This window comes from Babylonia areolata, chromosome 5 (assembly GCF_041734735.1).
Source record: "Babylonia areolata isolate BAREFJ2019XMU chromosome 5, ASM4173473v1, whole genome shotgun sequence".
Taxonomy (NCBI): domain Eukaryota; kingdom Metazoa; phylum Mollusca; class Gastropoda; order Neogastropoda; family Buccinidae; genus Babylonia; species Babylonia areolata.
The window spans coordinates 52,720,589-52,744,711 of record NC_134880.1 but is presented as its reverse complement, the minus strand read 5'-3'; the positions used below and the strand labels follow the sequence as shown (position 1 = coordinate 52,744,711).

Below are 24,123 nucleotides of genomic sequence, written 5' to 3'. Positions count from 1 at the left end.
ACGTCAACAAAAACTGTCAAATCTACAACAACAAAAAAACACTAAGACAAACCCACGTAACACAGTTATTGACACGGTATCCTTACCATTTAGCTCCCTGTTGCAAATAAGACTAGGCCATGCTGAGGACGTTAGCCATTCCGCTTAATTATCATCCCCAGATAACAAAAATCGTAAAAAAGGAAAGAAAAAAAAACAATACTTCAAACCAAACAAAAAAAATACATAACAAGAGAGGCAAGGCCTCAAGACTCACTTGTGGCAAATTAAGTCCCCTAGTATTATTACAGAGTAATTTCCCTTTTTTACTATCTGCACCAAAAACGTTTGCAAAATAAATAAAACTTCCATGCTTAGCAAAAGAAGTTCCTGTTTGAACAAAAAATGATAATAATGACTGCTCTTGTTGTTGTGTCAGAATATCAAAGTGCTAAGCTTAGAGGATACAAAAAATATAAATATAACAGTAAATGCAGTTTGCATACAATTAGGCTTCATTTTTTAATTTTTTTGTGCCCATCCCAGAGGTGCAATATTGTTTTAAACAAGATGACTGGAAAGAACTTAATTTTTCCTATTTTTATGCCTAATTTGGTGTCAACTGACAATTTGCAGAGAAAATGTCAATGTTAAAGTTGACCACGGACACACACACACACACAGACACACACACAGACAACCGAACACCGGGTTAAAACATAGACTCACTTTGTTTACACAAGTGAGTCAATAAAGAAAAAAGGCAGGAACAAAGAGAGTGACAGAAAAGAGGAAACTTCTAGCACAGAACTTCCAGAAGGTGGGGATGCTATTTACACTGAAAGACCCCTGGCATCCCCACAGGGGAGAACACAAGAAAACCCAAGAGATCTGGAACAGTGCTAAAAACACTGACACAAGTTTTATCCTACAGGATGAAGGATTTCTTTATTGCAAAGTAATACTCAACAATTTTAATATTCACATCAAAATTTTTCAAGTCAATTTTATATATGTACAATCCATCAGTCCAAGGAATTCACTTAAAATCAGAGAAGAACAGAAACAATCAAAAAAGACAAAACACCACAGTTTCACACATCCATGCACATAATCCTGAATAGTCACTTCTGAAAGCCCAAATATAGAAAGGCACCCCTACACAACATTCACTGGCAGACAAGCGAATGTGCTAATAACTCCGTGATGCCAAAGTTCAGATTGATACCATGTTGAAATAGGCCAGTGCCAAAATAAAATAAAAAAATTGTATGGGCACAAAAGATGCATGCAGTTTGTTCTTGACCCCAGCCTTGCATCACTATTTCAGTATCTGTATGCTTTGCAGTCATCTGAGGACAAATTAAAAGACCCATTTAATTACACATACTTGACCGTGACCCACTAGTGCAAACTCCAGCAGGGGTCTGATTCCTGTCCTGTGCAAACTACTACCTGCCTATGCGGAGAAAACGAAAGTAGCTACGGCCGATAACCTAAGTAGGTTACCTCCCCTGTGCATCCCTGAATAGCGCCCTCTTTTTCCGGCAACCATCTGTTCCTGTGCTCTTGACCTGTGCTAAGCACGTCAAAAAAGACCCATTCATTTGTGCAGGAAATGGGCATTTTATGACACATAACAAAACAGTAGTTTTGCACTTTCTTCTTGAAGTCAAATATCCTAAAATAGCCTGAAATTTGCCCAAGAAGAACTCGACCATGTCCCCGATATTCAAGCATATGAATGCTACAGCATCAGAGATCTGAGCATAAAAAGATGTGCCTGACTTTTTTTCTTTTTCTTTTTTCTTTTTTTGGCCAGCAGTGCATGGCTATACTGAACAAAGTCTAACATTGTCTTTCACAAGCTCTGACTAGATTAAAACACCTATCAATGTAATAATGTAAACCCTCTTCACAAGACCAACCTTTTTCAGAATATGATACCAAATACAACACTGTCGGAAGCCAGCTCAGCACAGTAAAGTGAAAGAGGAGAGTGGTATAACAAGCCCACCAAGCAAAAATGGTCACTTTTTAAGTTTTATATTGATGTTCAACAAAAGGAACTGACTTTCATGCACTGTCTGCATCATGACAGCATAAAAAAAAAAAAACCCTGACATTTTATTCATGAAATCTCTTAGTTACTACAGTTCTTCATTTGTAATTGTTTGCTGAATCTCTTTCTTCATTTGTGGGATTTTACATGAATGACTAAATATTTTTGATGTGTCACTGACTTTTGTTCAAACATAATCAGACTTTCTGATCACATTTTATAAAGAATGAAAAGATGATCGACATTTTCAAGATCAGGTTTGAGTTAAACTGACATCCAAATGATTTTTTTTTTTTTTTAATATAATCAAAGTACAGACTCACATTATCTGTCATACCACAACAAAGGAACATCAGACAAGACCTACTTCCAGTAACACATGAATGTGATATTTAGAGGGAAAGATAAATTTTCAACATTTTAATCCGAGTCTCCAACAATTCAAATTCCAAGAAGACAAATTCATAGTCATAGGCCTTTCATAACAAGTAAACACACAGAAAACCAGTAAGCTTTGTGCATGTTGAACTTAACCCAACAAACAAAAATCAAAGACTCAACATTTTACAAATCCACAGCAAAAGTCAAACAAATCCTACTCCACTCCTTTGCACAATGTCAGTCTTGATACTGTTCACAGGATGTTTATACCTATCATTTCTCTTCAAAAAAAAAAGACCAAACAAACAAGCAAAAAAACATTAATAGTTTTGATTTTTTTTTTTTTGTTCTGTTTTATGTTTTCAATAAAATATACATCATTACATGTCAATAAAAAATACACAGTTCTTCAATCTGAGAGATGTAAAGTCATAAAACCCATATCACACTCCAGATATTAGACGCACACACACTCATTCAAAAATGTTTATCGTACCCCACCACCACAAAACGGAGGGAGGCTACTGTGTGGTTGGTCCAGTCACTGCTCAGCCCACAGCGTACTGAGAGAGAAAAGTTTGGGGAGGATAAGGCTGAGGCTCTTTTTTTTTATTACCTGCTACTTCTCTTTGGAGATTAACTTTGAAAGGTCATCTCATTTGTTTTCTTATGGTGCTGGCATGGATCTTTGGTTAGCCTTTTATGAAAATGGGCTCGTTTGGCTGTGGTAGGTTCGAACCTACATCTGTCAAGTTTCTCACAGCAGTCCAGAAACAAGACCAGCCAGAATGAAACGGCAGCTTCTGCTTGTTCCAGTATCATACACACTGCATCCCTCCATCTGTACCGGCTGTCATTCCTGACCAGTTTTCAGCCTTGAAACAATCCCTTGCAGTAGCTGAGCTACAAGCAATACTGACACCAATTTCTATCCCCTCCTTGCCAAGAAATGCTAAGCACCCATTGGAGACATTTCAGATCTTTCTCTTTCGGAACTGGTTCCAGAACATATCTGGAGTGTCCCTCTACTGTCAGCAATCATGGATACTGGATAGCAAAACTGACAGGTCCTCCCTTGATGAAACGGCCATCGCTTACTTAGAAATCAAACATTGTGCTTCCCTTGTGAGGGATCAAGAGAGGTGGTGAGCACCCTTTTAAGCTGCTAAAATTTTTGTTACACTTTTGTTCTTCAAAAAAAATTTCATCACTTGACAGATGCCTTATTTCAAAGAACCTTTTTATTTCCCTCCTAAAATGTGAGCTTGCCACCATGACTTGAGATGGACTTGACAAAAAGCATGCTTTCTGTGATTTTTCAATATGTAGTCCCTTTCATTCCCGTTCCTGACTTTGTGTTGGCTAAATGATGATGCCAAGAGTTGATAATAGAGGAATATTTGTTGTTGTTTTCTTTTTGTCGTTGTCATCAATATTTTGCGTACGTAAATAAAAGCCACCTAAGTTTGGACTGAAATGTTAAATCACCATTACAAACCTAAAACAATATAATTCATAGTAAAATTATAGAATTACTGAAAGAGACTGTGAATTACTGGACCTTGCCATTATCTCAGAATTTTCTCTTTTTTTCAGTTTTAAAGGCTCTTTATCAAGCTTTTAAATTCATCAGTTGCACTTGTTAACTGGAGTCAATTTTGATATGTGCAAAAGAACTACTGGTAAATGCTGAGAACAAAACGAAAAAAAAAAGTACTGTTAATTCTATATCATACTGATGTGTATTTTGAACACACAACAGTCTTTTTTTCTTAAATTTGTTTACTTGCAAGTTTCTATTCATAAAAAAAAATAAAAATTTGTAATAAAAAAAAAACTATGCACAAAATACAAACCAACCTCAAGCCAAAAAAGTAAATACGCCCCACATACAACTTTAACGATGGATTCTTTCTTCTTCCCAGTATCGTTATCATTATCAGTAGCTCAAGGAGGCGTCACTTCGTTCGGACAAATCAATATACGCTACACCACATCTGCCAAGCAGATGCCTGACCAGCAACATAACCCAACACACTTTGTCAGGCCTTGAGAAAAAAAAAAAAAGGAAAAGAAAAAAAAGAAAAGCAGAAAAAAAGAAGTAAATGAATATCTAATATATATATATATATATATAATAAAATAAAATAAAAAACATTACTCAACCACCAATCAAAACTTCTTTGCATGTCCAGTCCAGTAAAAAAAAAAAAAAAAAAAAATGGTTTCCTCAAATATCAGCAACTAATTTCAATCGTTATTAGTCCAAAATCATTGGGAACAATGACTAGAACAAAGCCTGCCATAAAATTGATGATAATGATTAAGGACAAGAATCTCCCCAAATACTTAGTGAAGAAACTGGTAAGATAATGTATGCTGCAAAAAAAGCTGGAAAACAGATCACCAATCACATCTTCATGGTGTGGATCTGAAAGGGAAGCAGAGAGAAAGAGAGGAAGTGCATTTCTATTGTTTAAAAAGACAGTACAAAAGAGGATGGAGAATGGAGAAATCCACCACAGCCCCCCCCCCCACAAAAAAGTCGCTGCATTGCCCTCCCCGACAAACAAAACAAAAGCTCAAAATCAAACAGATACAAAGAAAATTCAACCAAAAAGACAAAATCAAACAGAAGCAAACAAACAATTTTGGGAAAAAATGTCCAGTTTTTAATACCTTTCAACCACGTTACAAGCCACACACACAGGTTTTACAGTGTCGCTGATTGTACAATGTGCTATGCACACAATGCAGGCAGGCAGTCCAACTCCACAAACCAAGACAGTGCACAGTGACAATGTGGATGCAAAATAGTGTGCACAGTCCAAGGCTCTGACACCACAACACTCTCTCCGACATGCCCACCAGTGACTAGGCACTTTCAGTGAGGAAAAAGCGCACATCTCTGACAGACTCTGTTTTTTAAAACAACTTAATGAAAACATCTGACTCGTTAACTCTCCACTTCAGTCAACTCTTTTTCACTTACATCTTTCAAACTGTTGACAACCCCTATGGCCACCAAAGCCAGCTGGGGAGCTTGTAAATCTCTACATCTTACATGACTGAAAATGACAAATTAGAAACCTTTACAAACCATTACAAGACCCAAAGTGAAACGCACAAAATGGGATGAAAGAGAAAACTACAAAAAGAAACAACCTCATGTACAAATGAAATGTGAGCAACTGTACACATCATTAGATGTAACACAAATAACAGTGATTACAAAACCTTTTCATAAATGGAGAATAACTGAGGGGGAAAAAAATTAGAGCTATTTCACGCTTGCAACAAGACATTCAGAAATGACAGATTACTTCAGCGCAAAAAAAACAACACATTAAGTCAAGCGCAATGTGTTGTTTGCACCAATCCTATTTTGTGACAAACTGTTTCACTTTGAGTGAACTGCATATGATGGTTTGAACTGCATTTAACTGAAAAACTTCTTAACACAGAATGCCAAAGTTGATTTTCTTCACCCTTCTTCTAAAGAAAGGTAGGATACAGCATAAAGCAAATGAGAGAGACCTATAAAGACAATCAGTAAACACGTCAGAATGTCACCTTAACCACTGGCTATGCTGAACATTGTAAGATCACTCAGTCTGAAGGAAGAGGGCATGACTGCTGCAAGCCCCACCCACCTTGAAATTATCTCCTCTTGACTGAGCAAATGATGTACTGTGTGGGCACCTTTCAAAGGAGGGGGTCACAGAATGAGAAACAATGAGGATTTTCAAATCCTTGTGAAACTTTTAGTAGCTGAAAAGTCTTTCAGTCTCTTTATTCTTTCCTGTGAACACTTCCATGTGGGAGCGTCAAACAGAAAAAAGGAGAATGTGGGCAGAACCCTCCTACTCCTGCCCTCCTACTCCTGCCCTCAATCATCCACCAGAAATGAACAGGCTTTCACAAAAATTTTAAAAATTGAAAAAACAAAAAACAAAAACCAAACAAAGACAATAAATGTAAACTACACTATCCAATCTGCAACAACAAAGAAGAAAACAGTATCTGAAATCAAATGTGGTATCAATCATGTGAAACAGATTTCATATACATGAATGGGGAAAATACATCTCAACACATTTGTTTCAAATAATCAGCACTAATTTAAAATAAGTCTGTTAAAACAACAGGAATCAAGACATGCTGTTCAAATACGTAAGTGTGTGATATGAGACAAAAACCTGACCTCTCTCCAAAGTGAAACCTTCCTTCTCTCTCCTTCTACATGTCAGTAAGTGCATCCAAACACAACCTGCATGGCCAAAGAATCAAATGAAGCTGTCATAACATTTTCTCCCACTCAAAACTCAGTTTTTCTTCTCCAAAAATATTTCATCAAGCTACAAAAAAACAACAACAACAAAAAGAAAAGCACATAAAAACATGGAAATTATTTCTCTGATTCTGCTGCTGCTGTTAAAACAAAAAAAGATTTTTTTTTGAACCTGCAAAATCCTGGGCAGCATGCTATCCCAAACTTTCAACCCTGTCTCAAGACTTTCTTCTGGCAAAATGTAATTTTAAAACCACTCCTTTTTCTAGTCAACAAGAAAGTAAAAGTTGTCAGTTCTCTCCCGGTTCAAGTGTTATAAAATATACACAGGGTATCTCCCTAACTGCAAAATAAGTTGTATGGCTATGCACACAGTACTCCCCTATCATCACTTCACCACTGGAACAATGAAACCCATGACCCTAACACTGAACAACTTTACCTTATTGCAAGTAATCATCATGAGGATATCCAGAATCACTTCAATGGGTCATCAAGCATTTCTCTTCCAAGTGCGGATATATCCGCGATTTAGGGGTGACTGCATTGCCATTATTAACAATCCAGCCAGTCACGCAAGTACACTTACCTCCTTGCAAATGGCAACTGCCTAGATGCGTATTCAAAGTCGTATCTCAGCAAGTTTTGGCTTGATTTTAAATAAGCTTGTTTGTGTTTTGTACAGCTAAAGTTGTTGGGCGTGTCAACATGGCTGCCAGGACATACCGAACAGAAGAAGTGGCTAGAACTCTGATTTTCCGCACAGCATCAACAGTACAAAGTACAAAAACACGAGAATTGTAAAGTTTTGATCATCTAAAGTGATTCTGGTTCTCCTGATGAGGATTACATGCTATGAAGTACATCAACAGGTAAGGGGCGGGGGTCATGATGGAAGCGGGTGTAGAAAAAAAAACCCAACATTTTAACTTGAAACCATTTTCGGGTTTTCATTTACTATGAAAACTTCCAGATGAAAGCTTCAAGCTGAAATATTGATTATAATGAGTTCTTGTCTTGTAATATTGTTATAGTGTTTGTGGGTGTAGGGTCAGACAGTGTGTGTGTGTATGTATAGTGTTCATGTTTAGAACATGATAGTGGAGGAAGACAACATAACTGCACTTGGTTGTTGTGTCTTATACATTTGAAAATATTTTTAACACCATTTCCACTTTTAAAATACACAGGCTTGAATTTTCTTCTTTAAAAAAAAATTGTTTTGGTATTTCTTCTGAAAATATTCATTATCTTCTCCTGGTTCGGAGTTATCTCACCTCATCAGCATTCAACATACATATTTTTTTTATTCTCCATTCATTTTACTTTAAGAAAATATATGCTTTTACATACTCATGAGCATTCTTGTAATTTCTGTGATCTTTTTCAGAGTTGGTAAAATTATTTGCAAAATTACAAGTATACCCGGAAGTCAAAGGGTTAAAAGGAAACTTTACTGTAACCATTCCCCAACAAAAAGTGTTTAACTGTTTTTAAAGTTGCAAAGAAAGGTATAGACACTATTAATGTCAGTAACAAATGGAAATCTTGGCAAAATAAATACTGAGAGCTTCCTAGAAAAAACAATAACAAAGGCTAGGACATCAAGAACATATTTTTTATACCTCTTTCTTGATCAATATCCAGCATTAGTCAGCAAGATTTCAAGATTTTTATTGACAACTTGCCAAACTTTGGTCCCATGGTCTGCCAGAAATCTCTCTTCACAGAGAGAACACAGACAAGGCAACGTTGCTACTCCCTGTTGTGAACGGTTTCCAGTACATACACTACGAAAGCCATAAATAGATATATAGCTATTTACAAATAAAATAAATAAAATCAAACAATTAAACGAATCATGTATGTCCCACAAGATCAAGACTAGAGATGATGACCACCCTTCTGAACCTTTTCTTTTCTTTTTTTTTGGAGCAATTTAGATACTTTCTTATGAACCATAGGAACTTTTTATGAACACTCATATCCTCAGTCGCATCAGTACACACAAAATGTTTACCTGCACTGCAAATATATATATATATATATATACACATATATATATATATACACACACACACAACGTTCACCTGCAGCAAAGTTAAATTCTGTTTTGGGAGGCTGCACACGAGTTCAATGGAAACATGTATATGACTGGCTTTCACTCAGCTATATCACCAGACACAAGTTGTGTGACTCACTTCCCCAACTTCAGCCCACATGGCCCAGTACACCTATCCATCAATCACTGCTGAGCTGACCACACGGGGCCTTACCAGGGCTGAAAAAAATGCAATATCATTTCCACAGGACCTGAATAAAAAAAAAATATTTAAAAAAAAATTAAAAACCTGCAAAAGAAAATTAGGCATAAGTACAGTCACATTTATGCAAGTAAACTGAGGACATTAAAGGATTAACAAAAAACAAAAAAAACCCAACTGAACTGAAAATAAACAACATTATACCTACTAACAAGCAAAGAAAACCAAAACGTACCAACGGGTACCTCCAAGGTGGGGGAAAAAAAACCCAAAGGATACAGCATAGTAAGAGCGCCCAATCATGAGTCCAGAAAAGACAAAACATATTCAAGACTTTTAAAAAGTGTTTGCCATGATACTACAAAGTGGGTTAAAACAAGAAAGCAAGTGGGCAACCCAAGCTAGCTGCAAATGAACTCATCGGAACAGTTCTGAAATTTGCACAATATCTGAACAAACTGCGACTGATTGTAACAAAAGATGATGAACTCAATACAGTCTGCATCGCTGGCCAAAACCACCAATCAGCTAAACCTTTTAAAGATTCCTCTTCAAATTAATTTAGATACCTGTTTGCAGATACACACGAATATCAATTTGAGAGTAATCTTTCCCCTTCTTTCCCACCCATTCCTTTTACTGCATACATGGCTGTTTGCAAAAAAAATAAAAAAATAAAAATAAAATTCACATTTCACCATGCCCCCAAGAAGGAAACTGTACAAGTTTCCAAGTGGTCCTTAACTTTTTATGAATCCTGAAATTTCTGAATGACAGCTGCAGCGCTTACTTGGGGTATCCAACTAATGACGTGTCACATTCTACACAAAACTTTTAGTGGCATAAATAAAAAGCTGAAAGCAAGGCATACTAAATGACTGGTCAACTGCTGAGTTCATGTCATGAACAAAAAACTATAAAGAGAAAAAAAGATTAATAACACAAAACAGAAATAGCAAAAAAGACAGGAATCAACCATCAGTTGGAAACCAGACATCAATTGTTTGACATACGATTGTTTGGCATCACATGACAGACATAGAGCAATCCTGATGGAATATAAAAATCAGTGTCTTTAAACAGACAATTCCACACTTCCTTCACATTGAAAATACTAAGTGACACTCCCTCTCCTCCTTTTTCAGTTTACAAACAATAACAGCTCCACACCTCCTTCATGCTGGAACTAAATGACACTCCCTCTCCACATTTGATTTCAGTTCGACAAAGTTTAAAAACCAAAGACAATGAAAAAAGCATCCAGTTTTTATCAACATCTGTGAAAACTACAAGTCAGGTGCAAGCAATGCACAAAAACTCAGAATGCTGTATGTGATATCTGGGTGCAAGCTGCCGCGAACACATCCCACCCAAGCCGCTCCCTGGAACATGTGATGACAGTCATTTCCAATCCGACCTCCAAAAACGCCCAGGGAAACCATCCCCTGGTGGTGATAAATATACAACGGTAAGACTATACAAACCCGCAATACAGGAATCCACATCAACTTGCATGCCCACTTTGTTCACATTCACTTTTAAATAGTCTAGCTTCACACAGCATTCACTCAACAGGCACACACAACAGTCTTCCCATTCTTTCTCGTTTTCTTCCTTCTCCATCCACGTGGTCCCAGAACAACGCTCCTCGGCTTTCACACTCCCCAGGACAAACCATGCAGGAACTCTTCAAACTCTGCCTCAGACAGAGCCTCGAGGTTGATGGGTGGCATCCCCAATCCCCCCTGCCCTGCCCCTCCTGGCATCAGGGGAGGGGGAGGGCCCACAGAGGGAGGTGGGTGGAACAGGGTAGAAGGGGGATTGCGGTGGGCCGGCATGGGAGGAGGTAGGTAGGAGTGGGCGGGAGGGGGGCTGAGGATGGAAGAAGAGGAAGGGAGGCCAGGGGAGGGGAAGGGGGACTGGGAGTGGGCGGAAGACACCACCATGGGCCCCGGGCTGGCCGGCACAGAGTGGATGTTCAAACCCTGAGGAGAGGACGAGTGGATGGATAATGCCTGCGGGGAAGGGGAGTGGATGGACAGGGCCTGGGGGGAGGGGGAGTGGATGGAGAGGACCTGGGGGGACGGGGAGGGGACGTCCAGGTTGATGACGGCAGGACTGAGGCAGCCACTGGAACGACCAGGCGTCTGGCGTCAGGCTGGGCCCCGGGGTGATGGTGACCGGGGTGTCCGACCCCACCTTCAGGGTCACGTCATCATCTTCATCAGAACTGTCCAGTGTCAAGTCAATGATATCCGACTTCTTGTTTTCTGTAAAGCCACAATAATTTGTCAATGAGTACTACAATGACACAATCTCTTGTTTTCTGTCAACGCACAACAATATACCCAATTAATACTACTCTCTCCTCAAAAATATGCAGACTTATACTACTTACCTTATAGACCAAAAGAAAAAAAAATGAAATATGCAAAAACACAGTCCACAAAAAAGGACTGAATTGTTTCATAACTTTGTCAACTAAAATATTTCAATAATAATTTATCTGCTGAGTAGGCTTCATACATTCTCATCCACACAAAAAAAAACCCAAGTCTCTCTTCAGCTCACACAATGAAGTGAAAGTGAAAAGGCACTGTGAAAAGAACCGGATTAATATGGAACTCAACTCCCGGCAACAGTACATGAGGGCAAAACAATATTCTATTAACTCAAAAGGTTGCTCTGCCTCTCTGAGAAACCAGACGCAAGAGTGTATGTCCGAGTGTACCAGTGTGTACATGCTTGTGTAACAGTATTTTTACCTTCTGAAACTGGAAACCAGTTGCATGTATGTTATGTGCATGTGCGTGAGTGCGCACATGCATGTTTGACAGATTTTTTACCTCTCGAAGCTGTGGCAGAAGAGGAAGCCGCTTTAGAGGAGGATGAAGAGGATGAAGGACAGGAAATGATGTGCGTCTCTTTTGGCGGTTTGATGGACGTCCAGTTGCCATCCTCGTGAAACACAATGTCGTTGCTTTCTGGAGATTGCCGAAAGATCTCCACAAAGTACCTGTGGGAATCCCATATATCTCTCATTCACATTTTACTTTTACTCCTCACACACATGCATCATTCCACATAAACACTGGCTGGTAGTTCAATAACAAAGCACTTCATTCCAGTCCACTGTAAGATTCTATTCAACTGAAAGATTTACCCATCCTTGATTTTGTAATTCAATTCAGTACATAGTTCCTTAACTTTCATACCAGGAGCATTTGCGTAAAAATATGCTACATCCTAATATTACAGTAAACAAGATTAATGAAGAATTCATCCTAAATGGAATCAACTTCAAATTCATAACAAATATGGCCACAGAAAACTTTTGTTTTCTATGTTCTTCTGACACTGATGGAATATTGCAGGGTAAAAGGACATGAGATGATTATGTGTATATAGAAATACATACTTGTAGAAGCAAAGTATTCCATAAGAACCATAAACATACATGTAGACCTATGCAAAGCACTTAATAAGAACCATAAACATACATGCAGACCTATGCAAAGCACTTAATAAAAACCATAAACATACATGTAGACCTATGCAAAGCACTTAATAAGAACCATAAGCAAACATTATGTTTCAAGCATTCATTTTTTTTTCTCCTTGTTGTACTGTATGTATGTTTATTTACAAAGGAGGCCTGTAAACACACATCAAAGTAACAAAATCTGCTCTTCTTGATGATTTCCTCATTTCCAATCAACAGTCATCTATTTCTCTGTTCAAAGCAACTGATCAACCAAAACATTTTAAAACGAACTTTCACTTAGGCGCAAAGTTTCTAGCCCCAGACAAGAAAAAAGTTCTTTTAAAGGAAATTTTCTACCTAAAATTACGTAGTTTGCACAGGACAGGAATGTCAGACCCCTGCCGGAGTCTGCACTAGTGGGTCACGGTTAAGTATGTGCAATTAAATGACGTTTTAAACAATTATGAGTAAAGAGTTTAGGTTCATGACCCAGCATACGAGGTTAAAAAAAACATTCAGTTTAAACACCTCCTTAAACTGGGACTTGGAACAGAGTTCCTGTGAAAACAACAGGAAAAGCAAGGTTCTTCTCCATCTCTCAGTATACATGAGGGAGGGGGTGAAAAGTGATGACGTACCCATCGATGATGAGTTTGTCGAAGGGGGCCGGCTTGTCACAGACGGGACAGATCCAGGTGGGTTTCTTTTCATTCATCAGCAGGAAGGTGGAGGCGTCAAAACACTGAAGGTGAGTGCAGGTGCTCGATCGACAGGGCAGAGTCATCCGCATTTTCCCCAACTAAAAACAGTTCACAAAGCAGGTCATTCCACTTTTTCGTCAAAGTCCTCACTGTAATTTTTTTCCCACTGCAGCTGGACACAGTTTAACAATATAACAAGAGAGGCAAGGCCTTCAAGACTCACTTGTGATAAATTAAGTCCCCTAGCATTAATTACAGAGTAATTTCCCTTTTTTACTATCTGCACCAAAACGTTTGCAAAATAAATAAAAATTCCATGCTTAGCAAAAGGAGTTCCTGTTTGAACAAAAAATGATAATAATGACTCCTCTTGTTGTTGTATCAGAATAAGAGGTCAAAGTGCCAAGTTTAGAGAATACAAAAAAAATAAACAGTAAATGAAGTTTGCATATAATTAGGCTTCTTTTTTTATTTTTTTGTGCCCATCCCAGAGGTGCAATATTGTTTTAAACAAAATGACTGGAAAAAACTGAATTTTTTCTATTTTTATGCCAAATTTGATGTCAAATGACAAAGTATTTGCAGAGAAAATGTCAATGTTAAAGTTTACCACGGACACACACACACACACACACACACACACAGACAACCGAACACCAAGTTAAAACATAGACTCACTTTGTTTACACAAGTGAGTCAAAAATGTTCAGTTCATGAATTTTTGATAAATGGTATTAATATTTTTCGGCATTATTCATCACTTCTATGAGTCTTTAACTCAAGGAGGATAGCCTAAAGATCAGCATGTTATCTATGTTTGTTGATCTCCTATGCATGTGTAGAAGAATTACAATACTCAACGTTATCATCACTGGTTTTGCAAAACATTTCTTTTTAGTTCAGAAAGACAAAGAAACCTAAAAGTACTATCTTACATATGAAAGTTTTTTCTTTCCAAAACTTGCATGCTTTATCACTCACGTTATATATACCATGGTGCCAAACATTACAGAACATAAAGGACACCCTTCCTTCCCTCATTCAACTGAGTCACACTGCAGACAAAAAAAAGCCATGCACTCACAGGACACATGAGGGAAACCCTGAGACTGGTTGTGGCCACCTCACTGTCAGGATCGTGGGCCAGCTTTTCTTTAACTGAAAGCAGACAGTAGTAACGTGACAGCACACTTCACCCTCCCTTCAACCACCATTAAGACTGACTCCTTTTACCTTGATGTGACCCGTTTTACCATGCATGATACGACCTGTTTTACCATGACATAACTTTACCACCACAAAACTTTTTTTTTTTTTTTTTTAAGTTATCATGTATCATCGTTCTAGTTAAAATGGTTCTTTTAATCCATGCCATCATGGTCAAAAGACCCATCTGGTATATTCCACAATTTATAAATGCTTGGTCTGATCACACAGCTGTTAAACAGAAACATCATTTGTAAAAGACAAATGCTGTGAATCCCATGCAACAAGTAAACAGTTCTGCTGTAGAACTGCATTTGGTTTGGTCTCTGAAAATAGGCGCTATGTAAGAATCAATGATAACAATGACAATGACATTAATAATCACAACTTACTTAGGGCTCGTGTGTGGTCTGGATGTCTGTTGCCAAACTGTTTTAGCCTTTGCAACAAAATGTCTGAAGAAAGCCTTCTCACCAAGTACACTGCCAGACAGTACCCCTGAAAAACCACCAGAGGACAATGATTTTCCAAACAAATGGCGCATCCGCAATAAACTGGTGTATTACAGTGACTTAGCATTGTGAGATTAAATTTAAATCCACAAGAACTTGGATGTTCATCTAACAGTCCTGAATGATACAACCTACCTACAAACACACTGACAGTCCCGAACGGTATGACCTACCAACACACTAACAGTCCTGAATGGTACGACCTACACACAGACACACTGACAGTCCTGAATGGTATGACCTACACACAGACACACTGACAGTCCTGAATGGTATGACCTACACACAGACACACTAACAGTCCTGAATGGTATGACACACACACAGACACACTGACAGTCCTGAATGGTATGACTCACACACAGACACACTGACAGTCCTGAATGGTATGACCTACACACAGACACACTGACAGTCCTGAATGGTATGACCTACACACAGACACACTGACAGTCCTGAATGATACAACCTACCCACAAACACACTGACAGTCCTGAATGGTAAGACCTACCAACAGACACACTAACAGTCCTGAATGGTACGACCTACACATAGACACACTGACAGTCTGACACCACCCACCTCCACTGACCCCTCCAGGGACCTGCCCTACATCCTCACACCAAAGACAGAGCAAACACAAAACTCACCCTCCCAAATTCTGAAGCCCAAGACACATCAAGGTGATTGGACACTGTGGGGGATATTCGACACAAGGACGTGATGTCAACTGGTCGACCTGGCCGCTTTGGTTCTACACCTGGTTTTGAAGTGGGAATAGGGTTCTGGGGGGGGGAAAACAACAACAGGTCACAGCGTCATCTACCAAAAGCACCCGGAACAGACAAATACAAATGAAAAATCAAAGCATCTGCCTTTGTATCTCTATCCTTGTAATTCCTTCTTCACTTCTTGTCTGTCTATAAAATAGCCTACAATATTTTTTTTTGCAAAATGATTGTGTGATATTCAGACTGTTCTGTCTGAATTAGCAATTCAACACACACTTTTCTGCAATTGTTACAGACTGCCGTGCATGAACAACTCTTTAACTATAGGACAGGCAGTTTCAGAAAAAAATGCTATCCATTCTTTGTCACAGAAAACATAATTACCATGTACAAGCATGCTTTGTTAATGCAAATTTTGCAATTTTTCAATTGAGAAAAACACACACCCTAAAGTGAAAACAATGAAAACACTTGGGAAGAAATCTTCAATTCAGATAAGTATTTCTTAGCACTGCAATTCTAGTGCACTTAAAATTACCCCAAAGCAATGTAACCAACGCATCAGCACACATTGCTTTCCAAAAATCTTGTAATCAAGCACAATCAAATACAAATGAATTCAACCAACTTATTTTCACACACACACACACACACACACACACACACACACACAAGCACAATGACTAAAGAATCATGGCTGATCAACAGGGAGCCAAGATGAAAAGGAACGTACCGGAAGCTGAGCCATCTTACTGTTAACCCGCACACAGATACTAGGGGGGAAGTTATCATCCTGCTCACAGCTGGTCTCCAGAAGACAGAATCTGTCACCACATGAGAAACTCTGACAGTCCAAAAGAATGAATAAAATCTGTCTCATAAAACAGAATGCAAATAAGCACATTAGTCTAAATTATCTTGATTATACAACTAACATTTATGAAAATAAACTAAAACCAAAGCAATTTTTTCATCAAATAATAGATGGAATCTAACATGAAGCCAGACATGTCAGTTATTCAACTTGTTCTGTTCAAATGTGAAGAAGTATAAGAACCTGTTCAGACAGACACTTGTTGTGCACATTAACATCAAAAATAAGAAGAAAGAAAAAGGAGAAAAAACAACACATACCTTAACTGCACCTGAACTGTGTATTCACACTTTGTGCCTGGTCGGAAATCTCTGCAAAGACAAACAACTGTTAAGGTTTGGGTTCCATGTTTTCTCCAGCAAAAATGTTATTGTGCAGACATTATTCTTTGGTTGAAACATAAACTGCAACAATTCCTGTGTCATGAATGTGAAAAATGTCTCAAAAACAGAAATTCTGACAGAAAAACAAAAGGCCAGCTTAAAAAAGAAATGGATCTGAGATCTAAGTTGGTCTGTTGCAAAATAATTTAAAAAAAACACAAAAAAAAACAAAGATATAAACATATTTCCTGATCAGTAATCTGCTGTTCAAAATTCTCACTACTTATCAATTCTATTCAGGCTCTCTAAAGGTAACTCGAGCTGACTGCACTTGTTACAATGTCAACAATGGCACTGACAGTGAGAATTACTGCAACAGATACATGAGCGATTTTATTCTTTTCTTGTAGTTGGCTGAGTGATGATACATCTTATTTTGTTCTGTTGATCAGTAATCTTTAGTACTGACATTCTGCTCTGCTGTACACAAAGCATTCAATAACAAATAGGAAATTATTTTCCTAAAATCATGTTTAATCAAACATATTCACCATGATCCACTGGTGCAGACTCCGGCAGGGGTCTGGATTCCTGAACTGTCCTAACTACAATGGACACTGTTTCCGTTAACACAAGGGAAGTAACTTACCAAGCAAGGATATCTGCCGCAGCTACTTTCAATTTCTCAACATACAGACTAGCAGTATGGACCAGAAGGTCATGGTTCAGTATGTGTAATTACACTACCTTTACTGCTTCCAGTAAAATTTTACCACTGCTGCATTCAGTACATAATAAATCTACCGTTACTGCTTTCAAAACGTTAACAGTTCCATCATAGCTGCTTTCAGTACACAACGAATTTTGCTTTGCTGCTTTCAAAAAGATATTTCCATTCCATCCATCAAACACCACAAATACAGTACAGGAATCTCCTTCTGACTCAACAAGTAACACTCACCGTGACATAGCTATATCCTGAGCTTGTTGTGGAGTGAGGTGAAACACAAAATAAGACTCCTGGAATCGACTGTTGTTCTTCGGCACTGGGACAGACAGAAGGATAAATATATATATATATATATATATATATATATATACATATGTTAAGTGTGATGAGACTGGAGGCAATTATTAAACACTCAAAACATTAGTAAAATAAACAATCACTTCATAAAAAATCATAGATATGAGTGGTATTCACTTACTCTGTAAGTGCACAACTAGTCCTTTCAGTTACGTATTTAATTTAATGTGTTGTATAAGTCTGTATTGAAAGTAATGGAGGTTGAGCAAGCGTATTACTAATCAATCACGAGTTATGTGCATGTGTGCATGCATGGACTGGACAGCAACTATGTTTGAATTGGTCCTATTACTATTTTGGCTTTAGGTCATTAACAACAATATCAACAATCTCACAGGAATACATGACATCAACTTTCAATAGCTCCTCAAGTTAAATATTCAAGCATTTTCTTCTCCAAATCGAAGATTCCTACATACTTAAACTTGTAGGCTTCAGCAGCTCTCCCAGTATGTCATAGAATGGTAGTCGTTTGAAGCGCACATCTGGATGAACTGGGATAGCGGATGTCATTGGTCCCACAGCTGCCAGATTCTTGGTGCTGAAATCCAGCGCCCCTGGAAACATTACATACACAGTGAGTTTACTGTCAACACTACAACCCGTGAGTTTGCAGGCACATATACATGTGCGTGTTGTGCGCTGTGCGTGAATGTGCGTGAAACAAAACAATCAAAAGTGCTTTTTATGGATATGTGTTTCATAAAGGTGGCTGTATTATTGTTGGCTGATTTGTTTGTGTGTACATACATTGTTTTCTATGCATATACATCTGTTTGCCAGTAACTAACCTCCTCCTCTAGACTATCTTTTTCATTTAATCCTTCAATTTGTATGCATAATTTATGTTGCACACTTTGCAACAAGACTTGATTCGTCAGTTCTAAATGTACCTTCATGCAAAAGTGCAAAATGTGTGTGTTTGAGTGTCAGTTTTCACTCTGTGTGCCAGTGAATGTGCAAATGTGTGCAAACATGCATTCGCTGCTGTCTTGTTTACGCTTCTTAGATTGTCATTCTGAAGCAACCTTTCACAATAAACAATTATATAAAATATATTCTTTGATGGCAGTTAACAATACAATGGACATGTGTCACAGTCACAACTTCTTGAAACAGCTAAAAACAATACAGTACATGTACACAAATTATGAATATAATCCCTACTTACCAATTGGGGCCATCCCTGGATTAACCATCTGCTGTGTTGGCTCTCCTCCCGCAATTCCGCCGGGCGTCTCCAGCCGACGCCTCTGGTTTGATGCATATATTTGCCTGTCAACAAAAACTACCTTATACTTTGTCAGTATTCTTGAACCCTAAAGCTTGGGGTTTGAGACATGAAGGCTCCCACACTTTAGTGTTAACTGATGACCAATGCACCACCACAGATCCAAACATGGAGGAATACATTCAACAGTGACAGTGAACGTTCAAATGAGAGACAAAGGCAGGCTGCTAGCATCTGTGTTTGAACAAAAAATATTTCCTGTAATGCTGATGAATCTTTTGAAGTTGAACTTCAGCTTTAGATCCCAGCTAAAAATTTTTTTTTTTTTTTTTTTTTTTTTTAAACCTTACTAACAGCAGTCATTACGTGCATTGCCAGATCAGCAGCTGACATAATTTCAGAAAAGTCTGGAGTCAAATGCATTGAAATTTGAACAGTGTAACTTAAGTGACAAATGTGTGCAGTAGTAACAACAGCAAACACACCTGTAAACATTAAAAAAAAAAAACTAGTTTCCGGCAGTTTTATGCTAAAATATTTACTGACAGCAGAGATACGACTTCAAAGACTGAAAATTCATAAAAATCTCAATTTTCATTATTTTGACCCTAGTGAAATGTTTTTTTCGTAAACAGCTAAGAACAGCCAGCAGCAACTTTAACCGGGTTTTCGCATGCTGCGTCACATATATTCTACAACATGTCAAACATCAAGCAAGAGCATAAGAAAATAAACAGATTTGGCAGTAAAAAAGACAATACAAAAACACATGAAAAAAGTCTCGAATTCAACACCAATCTATTATAGTACTGATTACAAGACAGTAATATGACAATACACAATGTTAACCAATTACCTGTACAGCTCCCTAATCTTTATCTGGACAGGCGTGGAGCAGCCTTTCTGTACAAGCACCAAAGCACGCTGCAGCAGTTCCTGCTTACGTCCACCTTTGTTCCTTCCAGCATACCCCAACAGTACTTGAAGCTCCGATACTCGAAAGCTCATAACCATGTGCTGAAAAAACATGGTTGTAAGCCCATGAATTTTCACAATTCATCACTACATGTTTTTAAACAATAATCTTCATGACCATTTGCCTTTACTTCAGGTTTTTCACACCAGTGATGTAGAAAAATTGAGTAAACAACAATAAATCAGCAAAATCGATGAGCTATGAGATTATAAAATTGAAGTTTCAAGCCAGTGACACACTCAGTAATATTTCACATTCCCATATCGTCCACAGACCAAGACACAAAATAACTTCAGTCATCACTCCTTGGTTTAAGCTCCTAGTATATCAGGGCACATACTATTTACTTTATTCATAAATGATCTCCCTTGCGAACTAAAGAGTACATGTAAAATTTTTGCAGATGACACAAAATTATACAACTCTCCTAAATTCTATCAGGATTTACACAACGATATTTAAACATTAGTAAAATGGTCAGACACATGGAATCTATATTTCAATGCTCAAAAATGTAAAGTACTTCATACTGGAAAATCAAACCCAGAGAAAGAGTATATAGTGGAAACCAGAGACAAAGAAATAAAAGTATCAAAATGTGATGAGGAAAAAGACTTAGGTGTCACATTTGACAAAGATTTATCATTTGACAAACATGTAACAAATAGTATAAACAAAGCGAACAGAATGATTGGAATAATACAAAAAGAACATTTACATTTACAGATAAGGTTACTTTCCTACGGTTATATAAAACATTAGTTAGACCTATCCTAGAATATGTAAACACTGCATGGTACCGAACGCAAATAATTATAAAGCAGTCACAAGCCAAAGATATAAACAATATTCCAGAACAAATTTCTGAAAGTTTACATTTAGTAACAGAGTAACAAATTATTGGAACATATTAACAAACAATATTAAACGTGCACCAAGTATAAATACTTTTAAGAACCAAAAAAAAGGAAAAAAAACAAAAACTTTTAAGAACCTCATAGATAAACATGAGTTATTGACAAAAATGAAATAAGACTTTGATGGATAAAATGACTGAGCTAGTCAACGACTTGGACCAACAATAAAAAGGAGTAAAATCTGAAGAGGCATAAAAAGCCAAAAATAGCTAAGTTGTATATAACAACGCCCCAAATCCTTATCCTCATCCTGAAAACTCAGATGGGGGTTGAATGGAGTTGATTATCACTGAAACAGAATGAAGACTACTTACTTTTTTTTTTATAATGCTGCTTTAACTGTTATATTCAGTCACCTGTGATTCCTCAATTTGATGTTATGTTATAATATCGAAATTTCTTCCTGTTTACTTTTTCTTCAAAAACACTGTTCAGAAACAAGCAGTGAAGCACCCTTGTGATTCATTACGGAACTCCTGTGATTCTTTACTGAAACACTGTGAACCTGAGCAAAAAGACCGCTGACAACAGACTTGATTGTATAAATTGCCTGGTGATAAAACAAGGAAGTTCTGAATGGTTTGTCCCGTCGTCTAATCTCGTGGGTGTAATACAACGTGAGTCGAGCAGTAACAGAATATAGTGGGGGTGGATAGATCTGCCAAAAAATATCACTTTTCCATAGGCTTTACAGGATTTGTAAACCCAGATTATCGTAATAAATCATTTCGTTAACCAACAGCAGTGTTCTTCTGCTACAGAAGAAGTATTAACACGATCTGTTCCAAACAACAACAACAAAGGGACCAGAAAAGAGTACTGTGAACGGCACTGCGAGTAGATCTAGTTCCGAAGTACCTCAGGTAACACAACAGGAACTGATAATAAAGAACAACGACGAATGTGTCCAGAAAAAAAAAATACCAGCAATCACGTTTTCATACTGCTGAGAATGAGATATTAAATACCAGATACGACTGAAAATCCTCAATCTTGTTGTATAATGTTAAGTAACTGGTACTGTGTCCTCACGGATGGCAGACAACATGAGTACTTCTCAGTCTCACTGTCAAAGGGGAGGAAACGATTCGACATGTGATCACATAGTAATATACCACACATATCTACTACATTTCAACACATCCCATTACTAACAAACATCAGCTTTGCTGTACTGGACGAAAACAGTCACTGTATTCTGCTTCGATAAAAGAAGAGGAAACTGAAAATAAACCTTGAGCTCCTCGGAATCCGCCATTTCCAAACATCATGTTATTCACTGCGCTTGCGCACAACTACAATTTACAGTCTGAACACTGAACCTGAAGTAGAAGTTGTGCTGGAGTTCCGTGGCGTCAGTGTAGTGTGTTTTGGGCAAGTCAGATCTTACGGAGCCCATCCCTCTCCACATAAGATTTTCTTGTCTTGCAGGTAGAATTACATGGTTACCAGTAACCTGACTTCCAGACCCAGGCTTTGACACACAACCGACAGACCCGGCTGCAGTGAACAGTTCCTCAGTGCTGCACTACTGACTTGACGGTGGGGGAGAATGATATGTTGGCTATGTATCATGTATGTTTTCTTCATTCCATTAGTTCATCAATTCGTGGATTTTTTTTTCTTATCAATGCTCTTCTCTCTCTCTCTCTCTCTCTCTCTCTCTCTCTCTCTCTCTCTCTCTCTCTCTCTCTCTCTCTCTCTCTCTCTCTCTCTCTCTTTAGAGAATTGATTGATTAAAAAAAAAATGATAGCAAGTCTATTAATCAGCTCAGTTGCAAATGAAAATACGAATACTTCTTCATACCTCATGAATAATATAATTATCTGCTGATACATTAAACTGATTATCATTTCTCTGCCATCGCACATCAGATGCCGGATAATTAATGACTGAATCGAAAGACAATGATTTGGAGATTCTAAAATCATTTTGTAATGCGGAAAAGAATATTGACTCTGAAATGGTAATTACAACTGTTAGTGTCCACGAAGTATTGCTTTAAAACGACTGAAGCAGACAGCAACGCGTGGTATTGATGGATTAGATGGTAAAATTCTTCAGTAAATTAGCTGCTCCTATTATACGGCTGAAACTCTCACATACATATACAATCTTTGCATAACCAAAAACACTTTCCCGGTTAATTTTAAGCAAGCAAAAATAAAACCCTTGTACAAATCAGGAAACCCTGATGAACATTATAATTTCCGCCCAATTTCTATTCTGTCAGTGCTTTCAAAACCATCAGTTAGAGCAACTGACATATCTATAAATGTCTTCCATCTCATCTAAACAAATACAGCCACTTACATCCTGATCAATCCGGTTTCAAAGCCAAACACTCTTGTCATACGGCATACGGCATTGGTTAAACTTTCCTTGAGAGATGGCTTTCTAACATGAACAGAAAACAATTCACTGGAGTTCTCTGTGTCGATTTTGCTAAAGCATTCGACGTCATCGATCATGAGTTTCTCCTTAAGAAGCTTGCAGTACATAATCTTCCGATGCCCTGAAGTTTGTTTCATCATCTCTGTTTAATAGACAACAAGGGGTATACCTAAATAACAACATGTCTACTTTTCTGCCAAGCGAATTCGGTGTACCACAAGGATCTGTGCTTGGTCCTATATTTTTCTCACTGTACATCAACGACTTACCTTTATTCACAAAATCATCATGCCAACTGTTTGCCGATGACACTACCGTCGATACTTATCACACAGATCCACTTGTATGTAGCAGTTTGCAGGAAAATATAAACATTCTTATTAACTGGTCACAACTGAATTATTTGTCCCTTCATCCGAAAAAAACAACTAAATTAATGATAGCTTGTACCAGACAAAAACGTCAAAATTTAACCACCAACTTACGCCCCCTCTATATCAACAATGAAAGAATTGAAGAAGCGTCAAATCATAAGCTACTGGGAGTAACCATTGACAATAACTTATCCTGGTCAGCACACATTCAAACCCTTACCAGCTTAAAAAGATTAACAACTTTTTAAACATACATGCTTGAAAGATCTTCTTTTATTCTTTCATTCAATCATCCATTGATTATGCTCAGTTCTACTCTTTGGGATCTGGCTAGT

The 24,123-nt window shown here is 37.8% G+C and overlaps 1 protein-coding gene across 2 annotated transcripts; it reads right to left on the bottom strand.

Annotated features, from left to right (window-relative positions):
- Window positions 1–896: 896 nt before the first annotated feature.
- LOC143282170 (E3 SUMO-protein ligase PIAS2-like) lies at window positions 897–22,285 on the bottom strand. 2 transcript variants are annotated; one of them, XM_076587730.1, is made up of 13 exons: window positions 22,254–22,285; window positions 19,983–20,143; window positions 19,067–19,170; window positions 18,315–18,452; window positions 17,770–17,854; window positions 16,746–16,796; window positions 16,345–16,435; window positions 15,531–15,665; window positions 14,761–14,866; window positions 14,247–14,320; window positions 13,100–13,260; window positions 11,824–11,993; window positions 897–11,247 (listed from the first exon to the last, which is right to left on the bottom strand). In XM_076587730.1, exons 1-13 carry the CDS (start codon window positions 22,275–22,277, stop codon window positions 10,679–10,681), a joined length of 1,869 nt encoding a protein of 622 aa, XP_076443845.1. In that variant the 5' UTR covers window positions 22,278–22,285; the 3' UTR covers window positions 897–10,678. The 2 variants fall into 2 exon arrangements, with proteins under 2 accessions (XP_076443845.1, XP_076443846.1); XM_076587731.1 differs by lacking the exon at window positions 22,254–22,285 and adding an exon at window positions 21,334–21,560.
- Window positions 22,286–24,123: the final 1,838 nt, after the last annotated feature.